The following is a 25,239-nucleotide window of genomic DNA, read 5'->3' as shown; positions in this document are numbered from 1 at the left end:
TGATTAGTGCAGTTTGGTGTCTGTTGGTCACCACAAACCTCATGTGCCCAAAGGCCTGTATCTACGCTGTATGAGTCTATATTTAATCATCAACTCTACCCAAATTCCCAAAACTGGGTTCAATTGCATTGCACAGCCAGCATGATTTGCAACAGGCCAAAGATTGCAGCAATCTAGTCTGACAGGAGTAGGCTATTTGACACTTCAAGCCCAATCCATTCAATACAATTATAGTTCATGATCTCCTTTAGCTCCATATTTCCACAATAATCTCAAAGTTCTTTCTTGAATATATTCAATGAGAAAGCATTTAGGACACTTTAGAGAGATTTTGAAATATCTACAGCCTTTTAAGTGAATAAGTTTTTCTTCAACATAGTCTTAAATGGCTAATTCTTATCCTTAGTGTGTGGCCCTAGCTCAGGACTCTCCAAACAGGGGAATCATCCTCCCTGCAAGCCCCTTAAGTATTTTGCGTTTTTCAATAAGATCATCTGCTACTCTAAATTCCAGAGAATACAGTCCTTCTCTATTCAATCTCTAACACAATTCCCTCATCACAAGAACCAACCAAATGAACCAATGCTACATTCTCTTAAAGGTGATATACTCTTCCTCTTAGGCAACGAGATTAAAACTGTAAATGGTACATCAAGTTTGGTTTCTCCATGTCCTCTAAAATTATAGTAAGGTTACTTCATTCTTAAACTTTAATCCCTTTATGTCCTCATTTCTGCTGTACATGCGTTTTTACAATCTTTATTTCATGAAAAATACATCCAGGACTCTGATTACTAGGAGTTACGTTCTCAAAAATGAGATTTGTCAAATCCCACTTACCTTTCAAAAACTCAGGTTGACTCTTGATAATAACATGATTCTCCAAGTGCCCTGTTACCATAGCTACTATTCCCTTAACACCGATATCGGGTGAACTGACTGATATAGTGAAGAAACAACAAACTACCTCCATTGTCACGTAACAGATTGTCTGCAACTTTCAATTCTATTGGCATATTTTAAAATCTAGAGAATTCAGCAAGTGTCTACAATATCTGTAACTGTCTAGAGTTAAATGCTAGGATACAGGCCATAAGATCGAAGGGATTTATCAATTTGAAGTTCCTCTCATCCATGGGCAGCATGGTGGCCTAGTGGTTAGCACTACTGCCTCACAGCGCCAGGTTCCAGGTTCAATTCCAGACTTGGTCTGTGTGGAGTTTGCACATTCACCCTGTGTCTGCGCCAGTTTCCTCCCACAATCCAAAGATTTGCAGATTAGGTAGATTGGCCATGCTAAATTTGTCACAGTGTTCAGGGATATATAAGTTGGGTGCATTAGTCAGGGGTTAAATGTAGGAAACTGGGTCTGGGTGGGCTACTCTTCAGAGGTTCAGTTTGGGCTGAAGGGCCTGAAGGGATTCTAATTCTAATTATTTGTAAAGATAGTGCTGGAGAAATTGTCCCTGAACTGCTTATTTCCACTGGATCTTTTGCTCCCCATGATTTCTGGGGTGTTTTCAATGTCTTCCACCATGCAGACAAATACAAAGTGTTTGCTTAATGACCCTATTTCCATATTCCAATTAAAATTTCTGCTGTCTTTGCCTCCAAAGTTTACTCTCACTCATTTCTTTTTAACATTTCAAAATTCCAACTTTCAAAGTCTGTCTTTGTGACCTGTTAGCTTACTCATGTTCTATTTGCTCTCTGTCGATTTCTTGGCCAGTCTATATCACAGCGAAAATCCTCCAAATCTGCAGGTTTACTACTTCTTTTGGTAAAATTTTAAACTTATTCCTTTTATCTTGTACTATTTTTACCTTCAATTTTCAGCCAGAGTTGGACCACTTTTTCTGCAGGATTTAAGCTTTTAGTTTACTAAATAACATAATGCAATTATTGGAGGTGCGTTATTGAAATATGTAGCAAATTAACCCTCATGTCAATATCACTTTGATTGTATTGTCACCTCCATTACTCATCTACTGGCAGTCAAAGTAGCAAACCAGGTTCATTTGTAAACAAATGACAAGATTGACTGATATAAACAATAAACATTTGGGTGCATATTAGCCAGTTAATCAACCTTAAGATTGTACTAAGCTCAAGTCACTTCAGCTACATTTTGATCCTATGTATATAATCATGTTGAACTATCTTACTATTAATCTCAAAACAATGCAGATTATTGTTTTGTATTGACATTTTGCCAAATTGATACTGTGAAAAATGTTTTACTTTTTTAATGAAATCTTTGATGTTAAATCTTCACATAGAAAACAAGGTATTTCATATACATTCCTCATTCTAAACTACTTTTAAGATCTTGACTGAGATTTCAACTTTCTAGAGATCTCGATTTCAAACTGATATCTTTCTTCCCCTAAAATACTCTTAAAATTTACTTCATTGACTAAGCCTTTCGTAATCTGCCCTTATATCAGTTTACATCACGTAGCATAAAATTTTGTTTTAACAATACCCAACAATACCCTAGAGATAAACACTACTTAAAAGCACTATAGAAATGCAAATAGCTACTGTTTCTGCAGAATTCTGGAAGCAAGGGCATTTTCCTAAAACTCGACATCAATTGTACTTAGTGGTTTGGTCCAGCCTGCAGCTGCTCTCCAGGACAGAACCCAGCTTTCAATATCAAGCGTACGTCAACTTTCATTAAATGCAGTGAGGATCAAGGTAACTGGTTGAACATGGGTATAGTTCCTGCAGACATCATATCAGCTCAAAAACTAATTGCTGTTGGTACAATACACCTATTCCAGTCTGATAATTTGATGGCAGCCCTAGAGCCTAATGAGTTCCAAAAGGAGGATGAAACGTAGACAATGGGAACACCGCATGCATCAAGAACACTCCGCCATTCAATATGATTATCGATCTCACCGCTAGTCTGTCTTCCATAAGCACAGATGGACAAAACAAAATGCACAAGCATACAGTTCAGGAGAATGCCGATCACCAACTGCTCTGTTAGGGAAAACAGGGCTACTTCATCAGAAACCTTCATGACTTTGAACATCTGGACTCCAAGGAGAATCTCATAAGAGAAGTTCTTGGTCCCATTCTGTAAATATCCCTTGAATGCCCCCCAAGGCCTAGTGTCTTTTCTGTGGGATTGTACCCACAGGGGGAAGACAAATACTCCAGCTGGAAGTAGTTGGGTGGATGGGGGGGGTTGGAGAGAGGAAGGTGGGAAGAGTTATGAAGGCCTTGGTGGGTGTCAGGCCTCTGCTAGGAGCCAATCCTCGTTTTGGAAAGTGGGAGGAGATGGAGTTAGAATAGCTTTCACTTCTTTGCACTGCGAACGGGAGAAGCCTAGGGAGGTTGGGAAGAGGGGAAAAACTTAATGCGGGAGGGGGAATGGTAAATTTCCAACACATCCAAGATGGCGGCCTAGTTACCACAGCCGGGAAGGGGTAGAGAAACCCCCCACCCCGGGGAACACTCACACCCGCGCACCGACAACATGCAGCTTTCCCCCATCGCTAACCTGCCGAGTTACATCTCAGTCCGCAGTCACAACTGACAAGCGAAGGGTGTTTGTTTTTTTTTCTCGGCCCGTCCGAGAAGCTGCACAATCGGTACCGGCAGCACCTCTCTCCCTGGGAACCGGTACGGCCTGCGTGACGTGGTTCGCATGCGTGTGAAGGGGAGGAACGGGGAGCGTCGTGTCAACCTAATCTGCTGACGGCCCCTGAGATGATGGGCGGGGGAATTTGACCAATCAAACGCCAGGATTCTGAAGGCCGGCGGCGACATCGGCCAATAGGCGTCGGCCGGGAGGCGGTACATCGACTTCATCAAGTTCGGTTGACGCTACAGAGGTCGTGCTCGCAGAGGCTGCTGGGTCAAGGTGCTTTCCTATTTCCACAAACAGAGTAGAAGTTGCTGTTGGGTTGGTTGCTGCTTGACAACTGATTGGAACCTGCTTCACCTTTCGTGGCGCCGTTTGTGCAGCATCAGACCACTTTCTTTTCGATGCAATGGAATTTCTCAGCATGTGTGGTTTAATTCTGACCCTGTGCCCTTGCTGTGAACTCCTGAACACAATCCACAGTGAACCCTGAACTCTTTGCTGGCACTTCGCGGAATGACGTGGCACCCGCTCTGCAAGAATATTGTGCTTCTGTCATTGTTGTGATGCACTTTTGCCGACGTTTAACTAATTCCTGAAACAGTATTCCTAGCGTTTGGGAACACTGCTCGCGTTTGCCATGCGCAATAGGGTGTGACGGGCATTATAATTATCCCTATTCATAAGTTTATTATAGTCCTACTTTCTCTTGGCAGCGCAATCCCCTTCGTAGGACAAATTCTGACTTGCAAATGTTGGAATAGGCATTTGAGTAAATCTGATGGGAATAGGTCAAACTGTTTGGATGCTGAGATTTCGCAAATTTTGATTCATAGTCAAAATTGATTCAAGTTGACTTATATAGGGAAAGCAACCAACATTTAGTTTTTTTAAAAGCAACTTATTATTACACACCTCTAGAGTGGGTAGGGCTTGAACTCAGGCCTACCTGGCTCAGAGGTAAGAGCAATACTGATACGCCGCAATAACCCCTACCAACGTTTATTACATGGCATATAAGAAAATTGTAGACTTTGACCCAGTCCTTCGTGTCTTTATTGTGAATGTGAAGTGGACAACATTGACCGTGAAGCTGCCTGTACTCTCAGGGAGATCTGTTTCCCCTGAGGTGAAATTTCAAAGAGTCGTCAGCCGAGTTTATGAAATTAGCAACATCAGATGAATATCTTAAAAGGGCAGCTGCCTAAAATCGCTCCCTGTAATCAGGCGTGTGTCTGAATTTCCGGCGGATAAATGAACAGATTTGTCAAACCGTCCATAACGCGGAAGAAAGTAGATTCTGGAAGCCAAAAAAAGCCTCCGCCTTACCCCCCCCCCCCGATCCCCATATTCACGGCTGTGTATTTGTTAATTGTCAGCCTTTAATGGCTTCATGCATAGGCAGAGATTCAATCCAATCTCCCTCAACCCTCCTGAATGAATCAGAGGGGTTGGGACTTATAGTCTACTCGAGTGGGCTGGACCTCTCCGCTCACTCACAGTGGTCGCGTCGTTTCGTGGCTGCCGATGATATTGGCATAAAATCAATCCTTGCAGCATAGCTTGGCTTTCACCGAGACTCCTGGTGCAACTGTAAGGACCTGGCCGCGTGTTTTCGAAGGGGCTCTTAATTCTGACAGGTACAGCAACCACTAATCTTCGGTAAACTTATCCTATCCCCGGATTTACTCATTTAAAGAGGGATTTGTTATAAGTGATTGCTGGTATCGACTTGTTTCCATCGATAAATGCTTGAGTTTCTGCCTCTTGTTTTGTGCTTTGAGTTGCCGTTTGCATTTTGGGCGACCGAGCTGTGTCGGTCATTGTGAATTCTCAATAACTCGTATCCGTATTTGTAAGGGATATGTATAGAGTCATACAATTGAACGGATTATTGCTTCAATCAGGAGATCTCCCAGAATTGAATCTATGATATATGGCTCAGCTTTACTGTGAATTACGTGTATTTTAGGCAGCGCTTTGGGACTGTGCACATTGTTTAACAGTGCTTCATTTCAGTGTCTGTTTGGGATTGTTGCTGAACTTTCCTAACGTCTGACCCTGTTAGCAATGATCCAAAAACGCGAGATTGCCTGTGATTTATTCTCTTTAAAGACAGAATGACCTATTACCTTATGTCCAGGGCTCGCTATCAAGGCCTGTTAACAGGATATTTTGAGAATGATTAATGATCCACAGTTTACAACCGTTTCTCCATTTAGACCGAAAGCGAATTTTATTTCTCTTGGCTAATGTGTCAAAGAAAATTGAAAATATTCCGAAACGGATTGTTTTCCTTTCGCTGAATGCTAAATTCCTCGTTTTAACTAACCAATAGAGTCAGCGGTCAGCTTCCCTTTTCAAACCTGATACTTTAAGAGAGAGAGAAAAAACAATTTGACAGCAGGACGGAAACTCCATAACAATTACTCGGCCACATAACCCGAAACAGGTTTCAAACGGTAACTGTCAATTTCAACAAGTTTGTGGATGAAGGGAGCATTGAAAGGGATGGGTGTACTTGAGAGTTGTTTCCAGACGTAAGATCTAAATAAAACACGTCAGGCAGAGATTCCAGCCTCAAAGACGTTTGCAATAAATGTGAGATGTGTAAAAACACACCTTGAATACATGTCAACAGTGGATTCGATTGCTGGGTATTTTTTTGTTAGTGAAACCTACCGATTTAATATGAAAGCACAAATAAGGCATTTTTTTCCCTGCCTGGCAAGAATATGACAGAATTGTTTTGCGCAGAAATAACATTCTTATGAAATTATGTCACCCTTTTTGCTTAGTGGGCAGCTGCAAATGCAACAATATGCATTCTTCGACCGAGCACGCGTCTAGAACCGTCAGAGCCACACGGCATTGAATAGTGTTCACATTATTACTTCTCTGACATTAACCAGGCCAATATCTTTTTTAAAACCTGACATCAAAAAGGCGCAGAAAATATCCTAAATCTCCAACTTTTATTTAAACCAAAAGAGATTTAGAAATCCAAAGCAGTTTAAAAAGATCGTTTCCAAAAAAAAACCATGTAGTAATTTTAGAGATTTTTTTGGTCCTTCCTAAAATTAATATGAGTTTGCCAATGTAAGTTGTAACAGTCGCTTAATTAGGGGTGCTGCCGGGAACTCTGCGTTTAGTGGAGCACAGCAAAGGGTTAGGGCAGATCGTTTGAAAGTGGGCTTGGTGCCTTGCGCTAGTTTTCAATCCAGGTAGGCCCCAGAAGCAAACTGCTTGCTGTTTCGTCGGACAATGTAGATGCAGGCATTCCGCTGGCCGTGTATGGCTGGGCTGGGAACAAAAGGAATCTTTCACAATTGTGTCGAGCGGTTCCAAGTGGAAAATTGATGGCTGGCAGGTGCGCCTAAGCCACGGGAGACTCTGTATAAGACCCATAAGTTTACAGTACGGTTCCTGGAAGAGACAACGAGCAAGTTGGAGAAAGTACTCGAGACCACAAAGGGCGTCCTAAGAAGGAGGGAAATATCTCTATCCATACACAGAGGAATTGTCGCTCCCGCCCAGTAACTGTGAGCCTGGCAGGAAAATATAAGGAGTTTTTCAGTTAATAGTGACGCCGTGTTCACTGGCGATGACTGGTGAGTGTCCCCACACAACTCCGGGTACGCGCGCGATGTGAGGCGAGTCTAGATAAATTTGCAGCGAACGCAATTCACACTTAACACCTAAATATTTATGGGAATATCAATTGCATTTCGAAATAAATTTCTGTAGAAAGGAGCCAATTGAATATCAATCTGCACTTGTCACGCTAGCATTAGAACAAATTCACCGTCGATTATGAACGTATCATTGGTGCGTACTTATTTGAGAAAATATAAAAATCTGGCATAAAAGCAGCAAGTGCTAGACATACAAATATGTGATACTGTCCTCGAAGCGATAACTGCGTCGGTCTTCACAGAGGCTGTTAGACATTTTGAATATAGCCAGCATCTTCGTTTTGCCCTCAGGCTTTTAAGGTAGAAGGGTCAATTATTTTTGCAAATACTTTCACACGATCTGCTCCCTTTTAAATATAAATGCACAGGCTCCGTTAAAGAAACCTCCATGAAACAGGAGCTTGTCTATGTAAGCGGGAGTTAGTCGCTCGAGTAAAACAAACCACACGATTAAAACTGGTGATTTTTTTTCTGCCAAAATAGACTGCAGTGGAGAAATGATACTTTGGAAATGTTTACATTTTAAAAAGGGAATCGGCGCGTGCAAACTGAACGGAGAGATCTCTTATGTTGTTCACCTTCCGTGAAGCTTTACCAAACGCGAGTTGTTTCAGTCGAGTTGGAGCGGGTTGCTGCGAGTTTTTGAGACTAACGTTCGTTATGACATTCACACGGGGCTACTTTCCTTTCCAAAGGATTAATACCGGGCTCATTATCACAGACTGAGCGAACCCGGGAATGGCAGCGAAGATAATTAATTTGAACATTCTCAGAACAGTCATCGGAATCGGCTATAAGTCCGAACGAAACCCAGATACTGTGCGTGTGCATTCACTGCACAATGTCCCAAAATATGTGTCTCTGGACAGTGAACCCTCCCGGATCACTTCATTAGGGAGAAGGAAAAATTATAATGTTAAAGAAAATGTAGAAAATAAGGACAGGGCCAACAGTAAACTGGGAGATGGTGTTCATTCAGCAAACATCTCTCTTCCTTGCGATTAATCAGTTGGAGATTTCAAAATTCTTTCAATGATACATCAGCAAAAATACCTGCCGGTTGCAGTTACGTTTGTTCCCTGTACCTAATATTATGCAACAGACCGTGAGGACCATTGGCGTATTGGTCTGTAACCTCCTCCCACCCACCCCTCCACCCACCCACGACCACCTCTCATTCCCAATACATTGAATTAACTCCACAACGACTTGGAACACGAATAAGCTCCGTCTCGGCTCAATATTGAATATTAATGCGTCCAAACAGATTGGATAATAAATGTGACTTGGAATTAAATGAAGTTGTTTCTGATCTGCATGACCCCCCACCCTGAGACAGGCAGCTCTGGCGAAAAGCAACGCGTCTGACAGACACAATCAGATGCAAATAGGTGCAGAAGAGCTGAAATTATCATCAACAAACATTCCGTCAAATTTCCATCTGCTCCCTCTCCCTGTATATCTATATTGTATATATAGGGACAGCCCGGGAGGCGCCGCATTTTAATAAGTTATGGGACGGCAAATTGACACACATCTTAATCAAATCTTAATCCAAGAAATTAATTCACCACGCGTTTATCATCTCTTCCCTCTCTCTCTTTACTCCGTGGAAGGTGTTTTCTGATTGTATAAAACCATAGCTATGTCTCTGGTCGTAGGCGGAAGAATCTGACTTCATGTATCGGAGGATATTCTGTTTATCCTGTTGGCTTTTTCCTATAAGTGACATTATAAATACATCCTGAACCCAGGTTGTGAACAACACATGTTCCGTTATTGTTTTACCCGAAGCCAAGACAGGGTGACCCTCGCTAGCACAGTATGGCAGCCCGGAGTTTCAGCGCAATGAGTCTTTGGGATTGTATTTATTTAAAATGATATTAAAGTTTTGACGCCAGGTGCTGATTTCTCCACTCGCAGCTTGACAAATAAGTGCTTTGACAAGGAACGAAAGAAAACAATTCGAACCCAGGAAACATCCCCATAGCAGAAGTATGAAAGATGTATATTACAACAGTAACAATACCTCAGAACGATAGAACGCTTTTTTGGAATGTCCAGATGTTGTGACAGGCGCTATATACATTGGTACATACTCTATATAATTCGATGGTCAGAAAGAAGATCAAGCATTATTTCTAGCCTAAGTTTCGTCTTGTAAATACCTCAAAATACTTACTTTGGGATAAAATAAAAATAATCGGGGCAATTGTCAATGTGTTGTCATATGGTTTCAACCGAATGCAGTAGACAAAGCCAAACTCGATATTGAATTATACAAGTGTCATTCTGGGTGACAAAGCTTTTTATTTAAATGTCGTTTCAAACCTTGGGATTGCCGATCGATTTTACTGTCTGTATTTTTACTTCAGGGAGGAAAAATAACATATATTACTATCCTATCGTATTATATCTCTTCGCGATATCGTTCAATAAAATATTTTATGGAATACAGTGACTGTTGTTTAGGCAAGTTTAAGGCACGTAGTACTGGGAAAATGTTTCCCTATAACAAAAGAACCAAGCTTTCCGTTGTTGACTATAATAGAAAGGCTCAGCAGTTAAATCAGCTCAGATTTCTCAGCTTTGACACGGCATCAATTGCAAATATACACAGCACAGACCCTAAACTAAATGACATCGTTGCAATAATCAAAAGCTGGGAATTCGCTCAGACTTTATTCAGTCGTTTCGTTCTCAAGAGCGCGGTGCTCAATAACACACAAATAGTAATTAACCTTACAAAATGAATAAGTTCGTTGATTGTTGGGACCAAAAGATGGGTTATTTAATAGAGCGAAGGACTGCAAGCAAAATCTCTTAACATATATTTTATTGTCTCTGAATGTTTAAAAAATGAAACTGGTTTGATATTGACAACAAAGGAAACAGGTTGTCCACTACCTGGCAACATATCCGTTAAAGATGACCGAGATTTTAACGAATAGTTATAAAGAAGTAGAAACTATTTTACGAATCACAGCTGGGATTTGGGTAACCAATGATAGAAATATCCTTGTCAATATTCCGACTGCCCCCCTTTTCCGAGGCTCATATCTAAATTCCAATCGGATCCAGAGCTTGCGCAGTACAACCATCCCAAATTCCAGTTTAGGAAAATGATTGATTCACAGGTGAGAATAGTCAAACCACTCTCATATCATCATTGTGGATTGTTCCTCAAAGAGCCCGGTGCCAGTGCGTTGCATCTCGCCCAAGGCGCGTGTGTATTGGGGGAGCAGGGGTCTTTGGATTTGTTGATTATGAATCTGCCTTGTTCTTTCTGCAGGACAGGCTCATCGAATGGAATACAACCTGTCGGGCGGGGTTCTGACCGACTCGGACGCTCCTGATCACAGCCCTATGACTCTTTCGGACTCTGGGACCCCACAGCGAGAACCGATTTGTAAGACCCACCAAGAGAGCAGTGGTGAGTTTCTGAACATTTCTGAACACAATTACGGGTTAACTGCAGCTCATCAGAGGCAGGGCAGGTGGGGAGGTAGGCTGTTAAAAAATGAAAGGCGGAAACCTGAAAACAGCCTCCCTAAAGCGGGCTAATTACCGAAAGAAGGAAGGGTGGTGGATAATGAAGAGGATAAAAAGGCCTAAGAACTGAGGTCGTTTCAATTGTTGAAAATAATCCACTGTCAAACCTGGCGACCTCTAGTGGATGCCGGGGTGAGTGAAGGGTGTCAGGCCAGAGCGATTGCCCCCAGTATCTTTTTGGAGAAAGAAAAGACTTGCACTTATATAGCGCCATACACGACCTCTCGAAGCATTTTACAGTATTTCTGAAGTATCGTTGTGTCGGAATGGGCAGTCAATTTGCGCACAGCAAGCTCCCACAAATAGCAGTGTGAGAATGACAACTTTTACTGCATCATGGTCCTCCGCCCTTTCTCGTTTTTGTAAAGTTAAAATACGTTGTCGCTGAACCTTACAGGTGAGCATTCACTTTGGTAAAGAATTCTCTTCCAGATTTTTAATTATAAAATGCATAAAAGTACTTGGTGAGACAGTTCAAAGTTGACATTATTTTGGATGCAAACTCAAATCGATTTTTCAGATCCTGGTTGTTATCCACAAACTTTTTAATTGCTGTTAATGTTTACTGTGCTTGTTACATGCTGATGATACAGACCGAGGCGGGTTTGCTCGCAGCTTTAGCTCCGGGCCCAAGGGTGAAGGGGCCAGTAGCCTTCGAACCTTTGGGGTGAGCGAGCCCCAAGATAATAGGATCCTAGATAATACCGTTCGAGAAGAATTAAACAAGCCAGATTGAATTGAGAACAGAGGAGGTAGCCCTAATGGGCTAGGTGCAGAAAAACCTGTCCCTATTTCATCATAACTCTGACATGATTGTGTCTGGATGCTCTGCCTGGCCCGGTTCAGCCCGCGCTCAGAGTTATAATTCTAGATTCAGTTGTCGGAGCTAAACACTTGCATTCGTTCCCAAGTAACGGCCCGAGGACATTGACAATCCAACCGAAGAAAGATAAGACGCTGCCGATACTGGAAATCTGAAATAACCACAGAAAGTGCCGGAGAAACTCAGCAGGTCCAGCAGCATCCGCGGAGAGAGAGAAACCGAGTTAAGACTTGAGAGTCCAACTGATTGCATTTTCGGAAGGGATTTCAGAAGAAGTTCTGGGAGTTGAAAGCGAACAAGTTCTGAAGGAGACTCATATTGGACTCGAGCATTATTTCTGATCCTCTCTACACAGGTGCTGACAGTCCTGCTGAGTATCTCCAGCAGTTTCGGTAAATTCTTTTGGAGATTACAGAACATCCTAACCAATTTTCCCTCGGCGCCTGCGCTGAAAGGGGGTTTTAACCTTTTGTGAGTCACATCTTGGCTTATGGTAACACAGGACCTAGGGAACACGACTGTGAACCAAAGGGCACCCGTCCTTAAAACCTTTTGTCTTAAATGATCTTACTTAAGCCCTGCCTCCTCACTATGGAAGGGGTTTGTTATGTCTCGATGCGGGAGGGGTGTTGGAGATTAACCGTGGAGTGCACCCTCTGTGGTGAAAGAGACCGACTGAAAGCTACAGAAAGATATCAGCAAAATGTTAGTCAGTTGATTAAAACATGAAATATTCTCGTTGCAATCCAATCCAATCGACCGCCCGTTTTGTTTTAAAAATTGCATTATATGAAATAATCTGGTGGAAGTGCAAACAAAGGAATCTGACCCAGTAAAGAAAATATATAACACCGCTAGGAATTATGGAATAAAGACATCAGGTAGGAAGTGGGTTAAATCTCTGTGTAAGTCATAAGAATTTCCCACAAGAACTCCCAGAAGAATCAAAATTCATTTACACTTTGTTCCAAGTCTTTTTTTAAGGATCTCTCTGAGGTAACCCCACTCCCAGTTAGGACACATCCAATTTTATTCTGCTCACAAGCTGGTAGTTCCATTGAAATAATATTTTCATTCTGGAGCTGATAGTTCACTGTGGAATTTGTTCCGGATCAGGATCCTTATTGAACGGTGCAGTTTTTATTCGGCTGATAAACACGACCTATTAAAACGCAGCTCAATATCCAAAGATAAGCATGTCCCGCTTTGGCATCGAAGTCTTGAAGTATTTCGATGTCAAACCTTAAACACACACACACATATAGACACCCCTACTCAAACAAAGGACTGCATTACAACCTCATCAGATCTCCCTCCCGTACTGTTAACAGAGATATGAGAAACCGCGCTAGAAAATACACTCATCCCTGCCTTCAAGTGAAGATAATTGCTCTTTCCTGGCGTGCATTGACTCAGAATGTGGTCTGTTAAAAAAAGGTTCACCCCGAACACCCCCCCCCCCCCCCACCCCACGCCCCAGGGAGGCTACAAACTGCTCCCGCATTAAACACTTCCAGTTGGTGTCCAATTAATAAAGGTAAATTATTTCTCTATTTTAAAAATAAAGTCCTCTTTTATATTCCTATGTGTACACTGTAGACTACTGGCAAGGTCGAAATAGGCGTCGATTCCTTTCAAAATGGTCTTCCCAGTTTTAATGGGGATTAGTAGAAAAAGCCGGCTCTGTGAAGGATAGAATTGAACAAATCTCATCTTGCCGGGTGACTTTCGGATGTAAAATCTGTGGAGCACCACAATTTGGACATTTCTTCCCCAGCGCCGGGGGTAGGTTGCTACAAACGAAGCAGATCCGACAGCTCGCAGCTTTAGAAGTGGGGTGGAGGGAGGGGAGAGGGGTTGTTTAATTGAATTGAAGCGAGTTGATTAAAAAGGGATTGACGGCGCCGCGATCTAGCACGCAATGAGCTCTCTGTTTAAAAACCATCAAAATATTTACTTTCCAAAAGCTAATCTTTCACTGACAGATCAGTCACATCTTTATTTGGTGGAGGTCTGGGCTCAAAGGGGCTGGGCGGGGGGGAGGTGGTGTGAGGGGAGAGACAGAAAGAGAGAGAAAGGACCGCTCTGGTGGTTCAACAATAATAAGACACATTATAAGCACAGAGGGTCTGTCATAATCTGTACCTCAAGTGGCCCCTATGATGTGTACTGAAATCTGCTGACCGTTTATACGTTTACTTGGAAATTGACTGATACCTCTATTCTGTAGTTGACGGTTAAACACTAAACATGAACCGGATTATGCGACTTTCAAAGAGAGTTAAGGATGTGTAAATCACTTAGAGCATTACTCCAGCGGTAACAGCTCGGCAACGAGAGAGAACACTCCAGAGTAAACATAGTTACAATACCTTGGTGTATCATACACTCAGATACGAATCAAGACGGGAGTCAAAATTTTCGTTGGAGGAACGTTAGTAAATATATTCATACAAACAATTGTTTTACAAAATATCGACATTTCCCAAAGTGAGGCTCATTTTGCACATGAACTGCCGTGTTCTACACAGTTTGATCCGAAATAGTCTTACTTGGACAAAATTTTGCAGTTTTGCAGGGGCCTCCCCGTACAGCAGTGACATTTTAACACGCATAGAACCGAAAGCGCCTGAAGAAGGGTCACAGCTCTGAAATATTAACTCTGTTTCTCTCTCCACAGATGCTGCCAGACCTGCTGAGTTTCTCCAGCAATTTCTGTTTTTGCACAGTGTTAGTACAACAGGACGAAAACATTGCCCCCAAAACTGCTGTATCTTGAAAGGAGAAAAAAAATGACGGCTCGAAAATGTATTGTATTTGTTTTGAGTGAACCGACGACCCCGCTATCCCGGGTTTTAATTAACAGAACCTAAACTCTTCATGTTGAACGCGAGAAAATGCAGCCAGAACAAAAACAGAAATTGCTGGAGAAACTCGGCGGGTCTGACAGCATCAGAGGAGAGAGAAAATTTGTTAATGTTTCAAGTCCAGTGACCCTTCTCCAGAAACTGTAAACTAGCTTCCTTCTTACAATCTGATTACTCTGGGTGCAACATGGAAAGGGAGAGAGTGAGTGAGTGGATGGAGCCCGGACTCTGATGGCCCGTTCTTCACATCCGATTCACTTCGATGCTTTCAGACCAGAATTAAATAATTACTAAACCCCTCTCTCCTTTACAATGCCGTTGGATTATCGAAATTAAAATGCCTGTGCACTCGATGGTTATGACAAACCCGAATCGATAAAGTATCCTCTCAGGTGGGAGTTGTTTTCCAATAAGGTTGGTTTTACAATGACCATCCCCGGGGCATTTACACTTCCAGTTCTTGATTAGACTGTGCGCTTATATTTGTAAAGGGGTAAAAACAATGACTGCAGATGCTGGAAACCACATTCTGGATTAGTGGTGCTGGAAGAGCACAGCAGTTCAGGCAGCATCCAGCTTCGGGCAAAAGCCCTTGCCCGAAGCATCGATTTTACTGCTCCTCGGATGCTGCCTGAACTGATGTGAGCTTATATTTGTAAGACAATCTTATCAAATATTGCTTCGCCCTGAGCGTTTGCATCATTCTGGGCTAAACAGGTAGCACCAATAAACGCACAGCAATGACCCAGTCCATTAATATGCCAGATTCTCTTGAGAGAGTCTATTGTCCACAGACTGTAAATGTTACCACAAGCGATCATCGATTGTGTTGATCGTGTTACTTTTAATTATTCAATTTAAAAACACACACACAAAATAAGAGAGTGTAATTCTCTTGTCCGTTAGACAGTATGTAGACAGTCCAATCTTTTAGAAGGAGCGCAGTGCCCAGATTGCGAATTTTGAAAACAATGTCGAGATCTGGTTGTTTGTTTGTTTGACGAACGTTCTCCAGGTTTTAACCTTCCGCATGATTGAAAAGCATTTGCGGCGGGACCTCTGGGACTTTGGAATGTGAATACTTTAAATCGAGTTAAAATAACCTTCAGTTTATGAACAAATGCCAGAAGCACTCCCCCGAGTGAGTTTACAGTCAGAGAGACAGTAGCAAATATTGAACAAGAAGATATTGTGACTGCTTTTGTAAATAGCCGCTATCGAGGGAAACTGGCATTTAGGAATATTTCTCAAAATTTCCCTCTAGCCACACGAACATCAAATATTATGACTGTACACCATGAACATTAACTTGCCCGCTCCTTAAAGAAAACACTCATTTCCGTTGAAGATACAGGAAGGATTCAACCTGTTCCATTTAGCATTTCCACCCCAAGTGAAGAATTGATTTCAGAATGGAGAGTAAAGACCAAGAAATTATTGTCTTGCAGTAAACAAAATAGTTCAAACATCGACAGACACCGAGACGAGCAGAGCGACGTTTGCTGAAATTTGTCGATAGATATGCGAAAAGTTGACTTTTAAAAGAGTAAAATCAGGAATTGCGGCAATTCTCACCTGTAGATGCTGGCGCCGCGGACTTTCACATCATAAATTCTTTTCAAGCTAATATCCACTGGGAGATTTGATGGTACTTTTGCTGATACGACGTGATAATCTGATGCCATAAAAAAGCCACCTGCGTATCCAGGCTTAAACTTTAACTAAAAATAAAGAGGCCACACTGACCGAGCAGCGGGGACACTCTCTGAGAAAGGTGCACAGTGTTGTACCTGCTGACATTCACCAAAAAAGTTTTCCACCCAAGCTTAAGTTTCTCCCTCTATAGGTGATCTGTAACCGCCCGTGCAAAAGCACCCGAAACTGCACAGACCCCAAATAATGGTCGTGGAGAGAGGTTTCTGATGGTATTTGAAAGGCACGGTTGTTTGATGGTCGAAATTCAGTTTGCATCATTACTGATCGGGTTTAAAATACAGGTTCAATGAAGGTCCAAAACTAAAAAGCGAGGGGCTTGTCATAAAAATGATTCCAACGCTCCGGGGATGTTTATTTATTCCTTTTTGTTTATATATTTAAAAAATCATTTCACAGGCTTGACTTATCAGCAGGTAAACCAAAATGGCCTCGTCCTTGAACTCTTCTAAAGGGAGATATCTATGAATTGGATGGGGTTTTTCCAAACAGGAACATTAAATCCCTCCGTTCACTGGAAGTTGCCGTTTCTAGCTGTTAGTTTCCACCGAATTTCATGAAACAGCGACAACAGGATGAAAACTGCCCTCATTGTGAAGAATTACAATGATGCCTGTATGTTGCAGAGAAAGTGCATATATCATAAAAAAGAGATACAAGTCATCACTTTCTTCAAGTTAATCAAAGTAAAACCGCCACTAGGAATGGAGTGAGCCGGTGTAAAGCGCGAAGAGGAATAATGCAAACTATATTTGGTGCCTCTGAAAGTACAAATAGTTCATAAATTCTAAGGAGGGCTGAGCATATTTTGTTTCTTGCCCTCTTCCTGCAGTTAATTCCTCCAAGATTCGGGGCCGGGGGGGGGGGGGGGTGGTGAGCGCTAGGAATGTCATTGGGAGCCCTTATTTATTCCAGATTTTCTGGTATTTTTACACCGCCCGCCCCCCACCCTCCCGTCTCCCAGGAAGCTCAGGGTTTCTGACAGTCACACCGTGTCAGCTTTGCAGCTTGCATCACCGGCGGACCCGCCTTGACGCGCTCCTCACAATAAGGAGGGGTCTGAGGGTTCATCTCTTGCTCATTTATAACTGCCCCTGAAGCTAAGCCTTGAATAAACACGAGTTAGAGGGAAGGCGGCGAACAGGGGGGTCCTCATACCTGCCCTTGTCAGCCTGTCTGAGCCAGGGATTTACTTGGAACTAAACGGATACCCTCTGTGGGGTCCCGAGATTGGGAGAAGCTTTCCTGACTTGGGGAAGTGACAGAGCGCAAGGCACGTTTATTTTTCATTTTTAAAAAGGTTTAAGGCGAAGTTTTAAGCCAAATTGAGCTACAGGAGGAAAAGGCTAGCATTTGAGATTTATCTGTCTGGCGTTGTGGTTTGCAAAATGTCATCTAGCGTTCAGACATTCCGCGCCCATAAAGGACAATTCACCGATCAACTGGTCAACAACCGCAAAAGCCAATGTACAGGTAGGAATGGACCCGATCCCCTTAGACACCAATGATGCAGTCGGTTCGGGGGGACTGGATGGAAATAAATTGTTGATAAAGTAAGGCAGCATTCTCCTCTGTTAATTTATCATTAACTATTGATCAAAGAACGGAGTCTGGGGGGAGGGGTCGTCGGGGGGTGGGTGGGTTGGGGCGTGTGGGGAAGGGTATCGAGGCGAAAGGTAATTAGCATAATTTGTCTTCAGTCCGGTCATTCTAAACTGCGCCTTTATAACAACACGACCTTTCAAAATGACAGAATATTCTTCATCTAGTTATGCTGCAATCGAAGTAAAGATTAACGCAAAGGTTAGACCTGCGCTAATAGAAATTAATATTTGCTTTTGAACGGTTCCCCTCCCCCTCCCTCCTTTCTCTGGTGTCCTTTCGGCCCATCCTGGTGACTGACTGTAATTTTAACTCGCCTGACACTTTCCAAACCAAATGATCTATTCTTTCAAACCCTCAAAAAAAACCCGCGAGTAGCGATTTGTAACTCACACAAATGCATTAACAAGATAAAATAACTGAGGCTGAGATATCTTTGCTTAGTTGGTACCTGGAGAATCTTACTGCCGCCAGAGCTTTGGTGCTGTCAGTTAGAAGACAGGCAGCTGCATTTATTAATTAAACACTGATCCTCCAAATAAACAGGCGGATTTCTGCAAGTGTCGGCGATTGTTTTGTTTGTTAAGGGCCAGGGTTCAGGATTAATTCAGAGCATCCCGCTTCCTGCTGCAGATAATGAGAAAACCCAGCAAAATCAAACAGATGAGTCGGATTCCAAGGACCCCTCCATCAAGAAAAAGCAGAGGCGCCAAAGGACACACTTCACCAGCCAACAACTGCAGGAATTGGAGGCAACTTTTCAAAGAAACCGATACCCGGATATGTCGACCAGGGAGGAGATAGCTGTCTGGACGCATTTGACCGAGGCACGAGTGAGGGTAAGGCCATCTGGAATCAAATATCAATTTTAGACTCTGAATATAGCCGAGTATTGCACTGAGTCCGAATGAAAGGCTTGTATCTGCCCGCACGCCACGTTAGCGCACTATGGTGGATTTCAAATGATCGAGAGAAACTGTACAAGGTAAAGGAGATAACAAATTCCTTAAACGTACCCAATCTACAAGACACACCTGATCCCTTACCCACGACATCCAGTCATAGGCTGACCAGACCATAGGCTGCTCTCTCACGATAGAGAGACGATTATGGTGATGTAACCCGAGGCTCACCATGCCTCAAATCAGGGGAGAGGTTGAGGAGGTGAGTCTTTCATGATAACCTCAGTCGCTGGATTAAAAATCACACAACACCAGGTTATAGTCCAACAGGTTTACTTGGAAGCACTAGCTCTCTGAGCACTGCTCCTTCATCAAGTGGTTGTGGAGTATCTAATGAAGGAGCAGCGCTCCCAATACACCTGGTGTTGTGTGATTTTTATTTAAACTTTATACACCCCAGGCCAGCACCATCTCCAAATCAGCGACTGCGGAGATTGAACCCATGCCTTTAGCATCACTGTGCTTCACACGCCAACCTTCCTAAAGCATCATTGATCTGTAAGGCATAACTCACCCCCAATATGTAACCGATCCTGAAGACATTTCTCATCCCAATACATAGCCGGTCCTTTAATCCTAACATATATCTGTTCCCCAGGACATACAGTTGTCTAAGAAACACTGGAACCCGCATATTCCAAGGAATCAACTCATTTTCCTGTGATCGTTGCTGGTGGATAATTTGGTTGATCCAGCGTGTCACAGAGAGTCAAGTTTCTGATCAAATCCCACCGCTCCCATGGCGTTCCCAATTATTCATTATTTCCCAGGCCGGGCACTGCACATAGGGCTGGCCCCCAAATATATTCCATGTCATGTGATTGATTCAGACCCTGTTGGAATCTGTGTAATTACAACAACTGATAGATCAGGTAATTGATGGATCAGAGCCTGACCATCTGATATTTACCAACACTGAATATCTCGATCCAAGCCCTGACAATTATTGGCCATCTCTCAAGAGGAGCTCAGATTCTCCTGCTCCTTGGATGCTGCCTGGCCTGCTGTGTTTTTCCAGCACCACATTTTTGAACTCTGGTCTCCAGCATCTGCAGTCCCCACTTTCTCCGAGCTCAGCGTGCCCAAGTAAAATATGAAACCCCGAATGAGGGTGCATAACAAGGGAATCCTGTCAGATCTTCAGGAAATGCATGTTTCTAGATCATTTAGCCACCTAAACCAAGCTGTTTCCTGCATGTCGACTCGTGATTAACGGCGGGGATTTGTGATTAAACCTTGCATTATAAATGAGAGAACAAGTTTCAACAGCAGCTTTAATAATATGTTGTGTTCTCTCTCAAATGATTAGAAAATAGAAATCAGACGTTATAGCTATCTACCAATTATTCCGATTCGTGTTGCATTTTGGAGTAAACCCTGGACCTGACTCGGGCTGAGAGTGACAGGGGTTGGATACGGGTTGATGTCCATTATGTAATTTTGACAACCGATTCATAGGGACGATTCACAGAGAATTTTACCTCGAAATGGGATAACATCCTTTTTTATTTAAGAAAAAATAAAGTGATTGTGATCTGGAAAGTGTTGCCTCAAAGGACGGCGGAAGGAGATTCAACAGGAACTTTCAAAAGGACACTGGATAAATATAGGGAAAGGGAAGGCATATCCTAGTTCCACAGGGCAGGAGTAGGCCGCACTGCCCTTCCAATCAGCTCCATCATGCAGTATGGTCATGGCTGTTCCCGCTTTCTCCACATCCCATTTGATCACTTTGGCCTCCCAAGAACTATATCTAAGTCGTTCCTGAAAACATTCAATATTTTGTGACGTCCTTTCTGTGACAGAGAAGTCCACAGGCTCACCACTCACTGGGTGAAGAAATTTCTTCTCATCTCAGTCCTTAAATAGCCTAGTCTATCCCTATACTGTGCCCCCCTTGCCACGAGGAGCATCCTCCTGCATTTACCCTGTCCAGTCTTGTTACAGTTTTACAGGTTTCTATGAGACCCCCAACCCCTACAATCCTTCTAATCCCCCGGTGAAGAGAGTCTGAACTGGAGCGAGCCCGTGTCTGTGCTGTGGATGATGCTTATGTTGCAATTTGTTCTTGGATTCAGTTTGGTTTCGAAGTCGTTGCTATCCTGCCCATTCTCGTTTCCACAATGCCGACCAAGACATTCATGTCGAGGCTAAAACTAAGTGATGCCGGAGTGGTCTGTCACAGAAACAAAAACAGTGCTGGAGAAACTCAGTAGGTCTGGTAGTACTTGTGGGGAGAGAAACAGAGTTAACTATTCGAGTCCAGTGACCCTTCCTCAGAGTTTCAATGGCCATTTCTGTTTTTGTTCGGAGCTCCAGCTTGTGTAGTTCTCTGTTTAATCTGTTACAGAAACAGGAAGGGTGTTTGTATATGGAGCCAAACATACTCTGGACCGGACCCGAAACGTTAACTTCGATTTCTCTGCACAGATGCTGCGAGACCTGCTGAGCTTTTCCAGCAAATTCTGTTTTTGTTTATAATCTGAACGTCGATTTTAGCCGATGACTGGTTTTGTAATGACCCGCGGGCCAGGCCAGCATTAATGAAGTGTTTCCTGTCTGATCCAGGTGTGGTTTAAAAATCGCAGGGCCAAGTGGAGGAAAAAGGAGCGGAATCAACAGGCCGAGCTGTGCAAGAATGGGTTCGGCGTCCAGTTCAACGGAGTCATGCAACCGTACGATGACATGTATTCCGGCTACTCCTACAACAACTGGGCTACCAAGAATCTGACCAGCAGCCCCCTGTCCGCCAAGAGCTTCCAATTCTTCAACTCCATGAACGTCGGCCCCTTGTCCACACAGCCCATGTTCTCTCCCCCCAGCTCGATCTCTTCCATGACCATGCCTGCCTCCATGGTTCCTTCGGCGGTGCCCGGGAGCAGCCTGAATAATTTAAACAGCTTGAACAACCTTAACAGCCCCAGCCTCAACTCGGCCATGACCGCGGGCGCCTGTCCTTATGCATCTTCCGCCAGTCCCTACTCGTACCGAGATACCTGCAACTCAAGCCTCGCCAGCTTGAGACTCAAGGCCAAACAACACACCAATTTCGGCTACCCGGGAGTCCAGAACCAAGTGTCCAACCTAAGTCCGTGTCAATATGCCGTGGACAGACCTGTATGAGCCTAATGGTTGTTGTTAACCTTCGGTTTCAACCTAAATATATGACCTTTGACCCCCCCTCAATGTACATCACCAGTCCCTTGACAGCGCTGGCTAAAACGATGTTTGTCCCATTGAGAAGACAGCTTCCCATTTCACCTTGGACAGGTTTAGAACTTCCATGAAAAGAGTGTTACACTCGTCACTATCGCAGTCAAAAAAAAATTGTTAATGATATACAATCCAAAATATGCTTGACCATTACAATCCGCCTTCTAGGTTGTAATGTGGGGTCTCCTGTATATATAATGAACTTTTTTTGTTTTCCTTTTGTATGTGAAATAATTATCTATAAAGTAGCGTTTTTAAAGGTTAAAAGAAAGCATGTCCTCTAACTGCATACCTATGGTCACTTGACTTGCGCCTTGGTTAATAGATTAGGAATGGAAAGACTGACCTGTTATGAATGACTCACTGTTGTATATCCTCACAGTCTCTCTCATGTAGTCCCGCACCGCCGCAGTATTCCTTCTCGCAAATCGACCTTTCATGCATTTTTAATTCAGCGCCTCACCAGCGTTTGACCACAGGTCCATATCCCTTTCAACACATCCCCACTTTGTAATCTTAGATTTGCTGCAGGTTAATGGGCTCGTTTTTCTGTGGGTCTTTCCTTAATTTGTCGAGTTATGAATATTTGTAACGGTTTGGCTTGATGCTGGCAGCTCGAGCATTTCTCATTTAAATCTACTGTGCGCGTCAATCTCCAAAAAGGCCAAAGTTTACAGACAAGATAGCTTGATTTGCACTCTGGCTAATGCTTAATAAACAGATTCTACAATGTGTGTCTACGATATCTTATTCTTGAGAGGCCGTACCACCGCCTAGGGAGTGTGTATCTGGCTTTTTTTTTGGAGACATTTCCAAATAGGTTTATAGAAATGACCCATTCACTGAGCTTAGAAAAGACATAATCGTCCCGGTTGCTGTCGGTCATGGCAGCGGCCGCATTATCTGTCAAGCGCGACATGAGCGAGAAAATACGACCCGATTTAAAACCGTTGCAAGGAGACATTATAGCTGCCTCAGTCTGCAGAGCGTTTGTAAAAATTAATTCAGATTGCCTTTGTTTAGACTCTGCAACCAATAGTGTCTAATAGTGAAGGTTTACTATCAGAAACTCTGCTCTGTTATCCTCTCCGAAGGATTAAAAAAGTCGACAAAGACTACATCTGTAAGTGTTCCCCACAAACCAACGCTAGCGTGTGTCAAAGACAATCTGTCAGACGCATTATTTCAATGTTGTACGATTTCTGCCTGTTCGCAGCAAGTTGGACAGATTCAAAGAGACTTGTCGGGAATTATATTAGGGGCTATATTTTCGTTGCAACTTGCTATAGACGAGTATGATACGATATAAAGCATTGCAAGAAGACATATTCCGAGTATGAAACGACGATATATTTATAATAATGCCTTAGCACTGCGGGCTGTCATTGGTACCAGCAAACCCTGCTTCGTTAAAACATTTATATACAGAAAAAAAATACTAAAGTCTGAACCTAATTATCCAAACACGGAAGTGCATTTGTGCTGAATTTTGACCGAAGCATTAATTTCAAAATTGTAACAAATCATGTTCATCTGGATATGTACTTAAAGGTGGATTTTCAATACTTAGTTGCAATTATGCATAAACCGGTGTTCATTTTATCTCTTCCATATTTATTCTGTCATATGAGCCATTCTAACTCAAATGCACAATTTTGCTGGATTTTTTACGATGCCATTGGTCTTCGGAAGATAGGCTGCAAGAGCCGGGTGCTGCTTCAGCCCTCCGGCGGGCTGCTCTCTCATCAGAGAGGGAGGTAACTAGTGGGGGTCACTCCGCCTTAGGAGAGGTTGATGAGGTTAGTCCTTCACGGTAACCTGAGCTGGTGCAGGAAGCGTTCGCATCGCTTTGTGAAACCAGCCGTCCAGCCAACTGAGCTAAATGACGCCACCCCATCACTTCTCGAACTCTCACTTGTACCGGGCCAAATTAGAATGACCTCACAAGCAGCGTGAATACAAAAGTGAACAGGAAGGTACACCTTCAAATGCTCAGAGATATTCACCTCAACATGGAATTGGGTGAGGACTTGTATTTACGTAACGCCAACCCTCTAAAACATCCCTCAATATTTCCCCTCCAATTCATTCCGACTGAGATGCAAATGGACCCGGTGTAAGGCGGTGGACCCCTTTAGGCTTTCTGTGCACAGCAGGATCCCACCAACAGCAATGAGGTGAATCACCTGCTAGCGGTATAGGCAGGACACTCAGCAAGCACTCTTCCATTTTCTCTCTCTCTAAACAGTCCCATCCCACCCGCCCAATGCTACAATGCCATTCTCTCTAAACCACCGCCGACACTGCCAACGAGTTATTTGGAAACCTCCGACTTGCAATTGATGACTCCACCCTCTTCCCCTCCACGACCCTTCATTAGCTTTCCACTTCGTCATTACTCAGAAGCGAGTATTGCCACTCATTCTCTCGAAAGCTCCAAAGTATGTTTATAGGGAACCAATCCCATGACGTCTGCCTATTTTCTCCCGCTTTCTCGTCTCTATGGATTCTCAGAATTCCCTGAATCGTTTGCAAGCGGTAATCTCGGCGAAGTCACGTTTTTTCTTCGGTTCTCAGCGTTTTGATGAGTTGCGGGAAGTGGGAAATGACGTTTTTTTTTAACTGAGAATGACTTATTTAACACGGCGCCACAATCCTTATTGACTTCAGGCTAACTCCAGTCTTGATTGGGAGCTCAGTGCTGTACTGAAAGGTCACAGTGCCCTAGTTGTACTGTTCAGTAAACTATAGCACCGGGTCTGTACAGAGGACTCCGAGCAACTTGCACAAGTTTTGCGACGTTCAGAATACTCAGTTTCCTGGCACCAGCTCTCAGGGAAATTTGTAACATTGGAAATCTGAACAGAGTTTCACTCTGCTTTTAATATTGAATGATATCGCAGTCATTCTGTTGCTGAATAGCATCTATTTACAAACCCACTTCTCTCAGCTGGTTTCCTCCTTTATCATAGCGGGGAAATCTCCAATTTGTTTTGAATTGGGTGAAGTGACAGTGGGAATCCGCTTTTCGTTGTACAACAGGGCGATGACTTTGGACTGCAATGTGTCTATGTGTGTGTGTGGGTCTGTGTGTGTGTGTGTGTGTGGGTCTGTGTGTGTAACGTGCCTGTGTCTGTGTGTGATGCGCGCGTGTGTGTCTGTGTGTGTGTGATGTGTCTGTGTATGTATGTGTGTGTATTTCTGTGTGTGTGAT

The 25,239-nt window shown here is 43.2% G+C and overlaps 2 protein-coding genes across 15 annotated transcripts in view; one reads left to right on the top strand and one right to left on the bottom strand.

The window, feature by feature from the left end:
• Positions 1-3,697, bottom strand: part of gbf1 (golgi brefeldin A resistant guanine nucleotide exchange factor 1) — a 289,880-nt gene extending 286,183 nt beyond the window's left edge. For 7 of the 11 annotated variants that reach the window (XM_043679177.1, XM_043679180.1, XM_043679178.1 and 4 more), the window contains exon 1: positions 3,515-3,696. The gene's annotated coding sequence lies outside the window, so the exon portion shown is untranslated. Of the gene's footprint in view, positions 1-3,514 lie in introns of all 11 variants that reach the window. The other 4 variants (XM_043679174.1, XM_043679176.1, XM_043679179.1 and 1 more) reach the window with 1 other exon arrangement.
• A 1,288-nt stretch (positions 3,698-4,985) lies between these two features.
• On the top strand, positions 4,986-22,764 carry pitx3 (paired-like homeodomain 3). Of its 4 annotated transcripts, none has more exons than XM_043679170.1 (4): positions 4,986-5,238; positions 10,586-10,726; positions 18,484-18,689; positions 21,381-22,762. In XM_043679170.1, exons 2-4 carry the CDS (start codon positions 10,600-10,602, stop codon positions 21,933-21,935), a joined length of 888 nt encoding a protein of 295 aa, XP_043535105.1. In that variant the 5' UTR covers positions 4,986-5,238; positions 10,586-10,599; the 3' UTR covers positions 21,936-22,762. The 4 variants fall into 4 exon arrangements, with proteins under 4 accessions (XP_043535105.1, XP_043535104.1, XP_043535106.1 ...); XM_043679169.1 differs by lacking the exon at positions 4,986-5,238 and adding an exon at positions 6,869-7,209; XM_043679171.1 differs by lacking the exon at positions 4,986-5,238 and adding an exon at positions 10,412-10,430.
• Positions 22,765-25,239: the final 2,475 nt, after the last annotated feature.

The sequence above is a fragment of the Chiloscyllium plagiosum genome, chromosome 38 (genome assembly GCF_004010195.1).
Source record: "Chiloscyllium plagiosum isolate BGI_BamShark_2017 chromosome 38, ASM401019v2, whole genome shotgun sequence".
In the NCBI taxonomy this organism is placed as follows: Eukaryota; Metazoa; Chordata; class Chondrichthyes; order Orectolobiformes; family Hemiscylliidae; genus Chiloscyllium; species Chiloscyllium plagiosum.
This window is presented reverse-complemented; position numbering and strand designations above follow the sequence as displayed.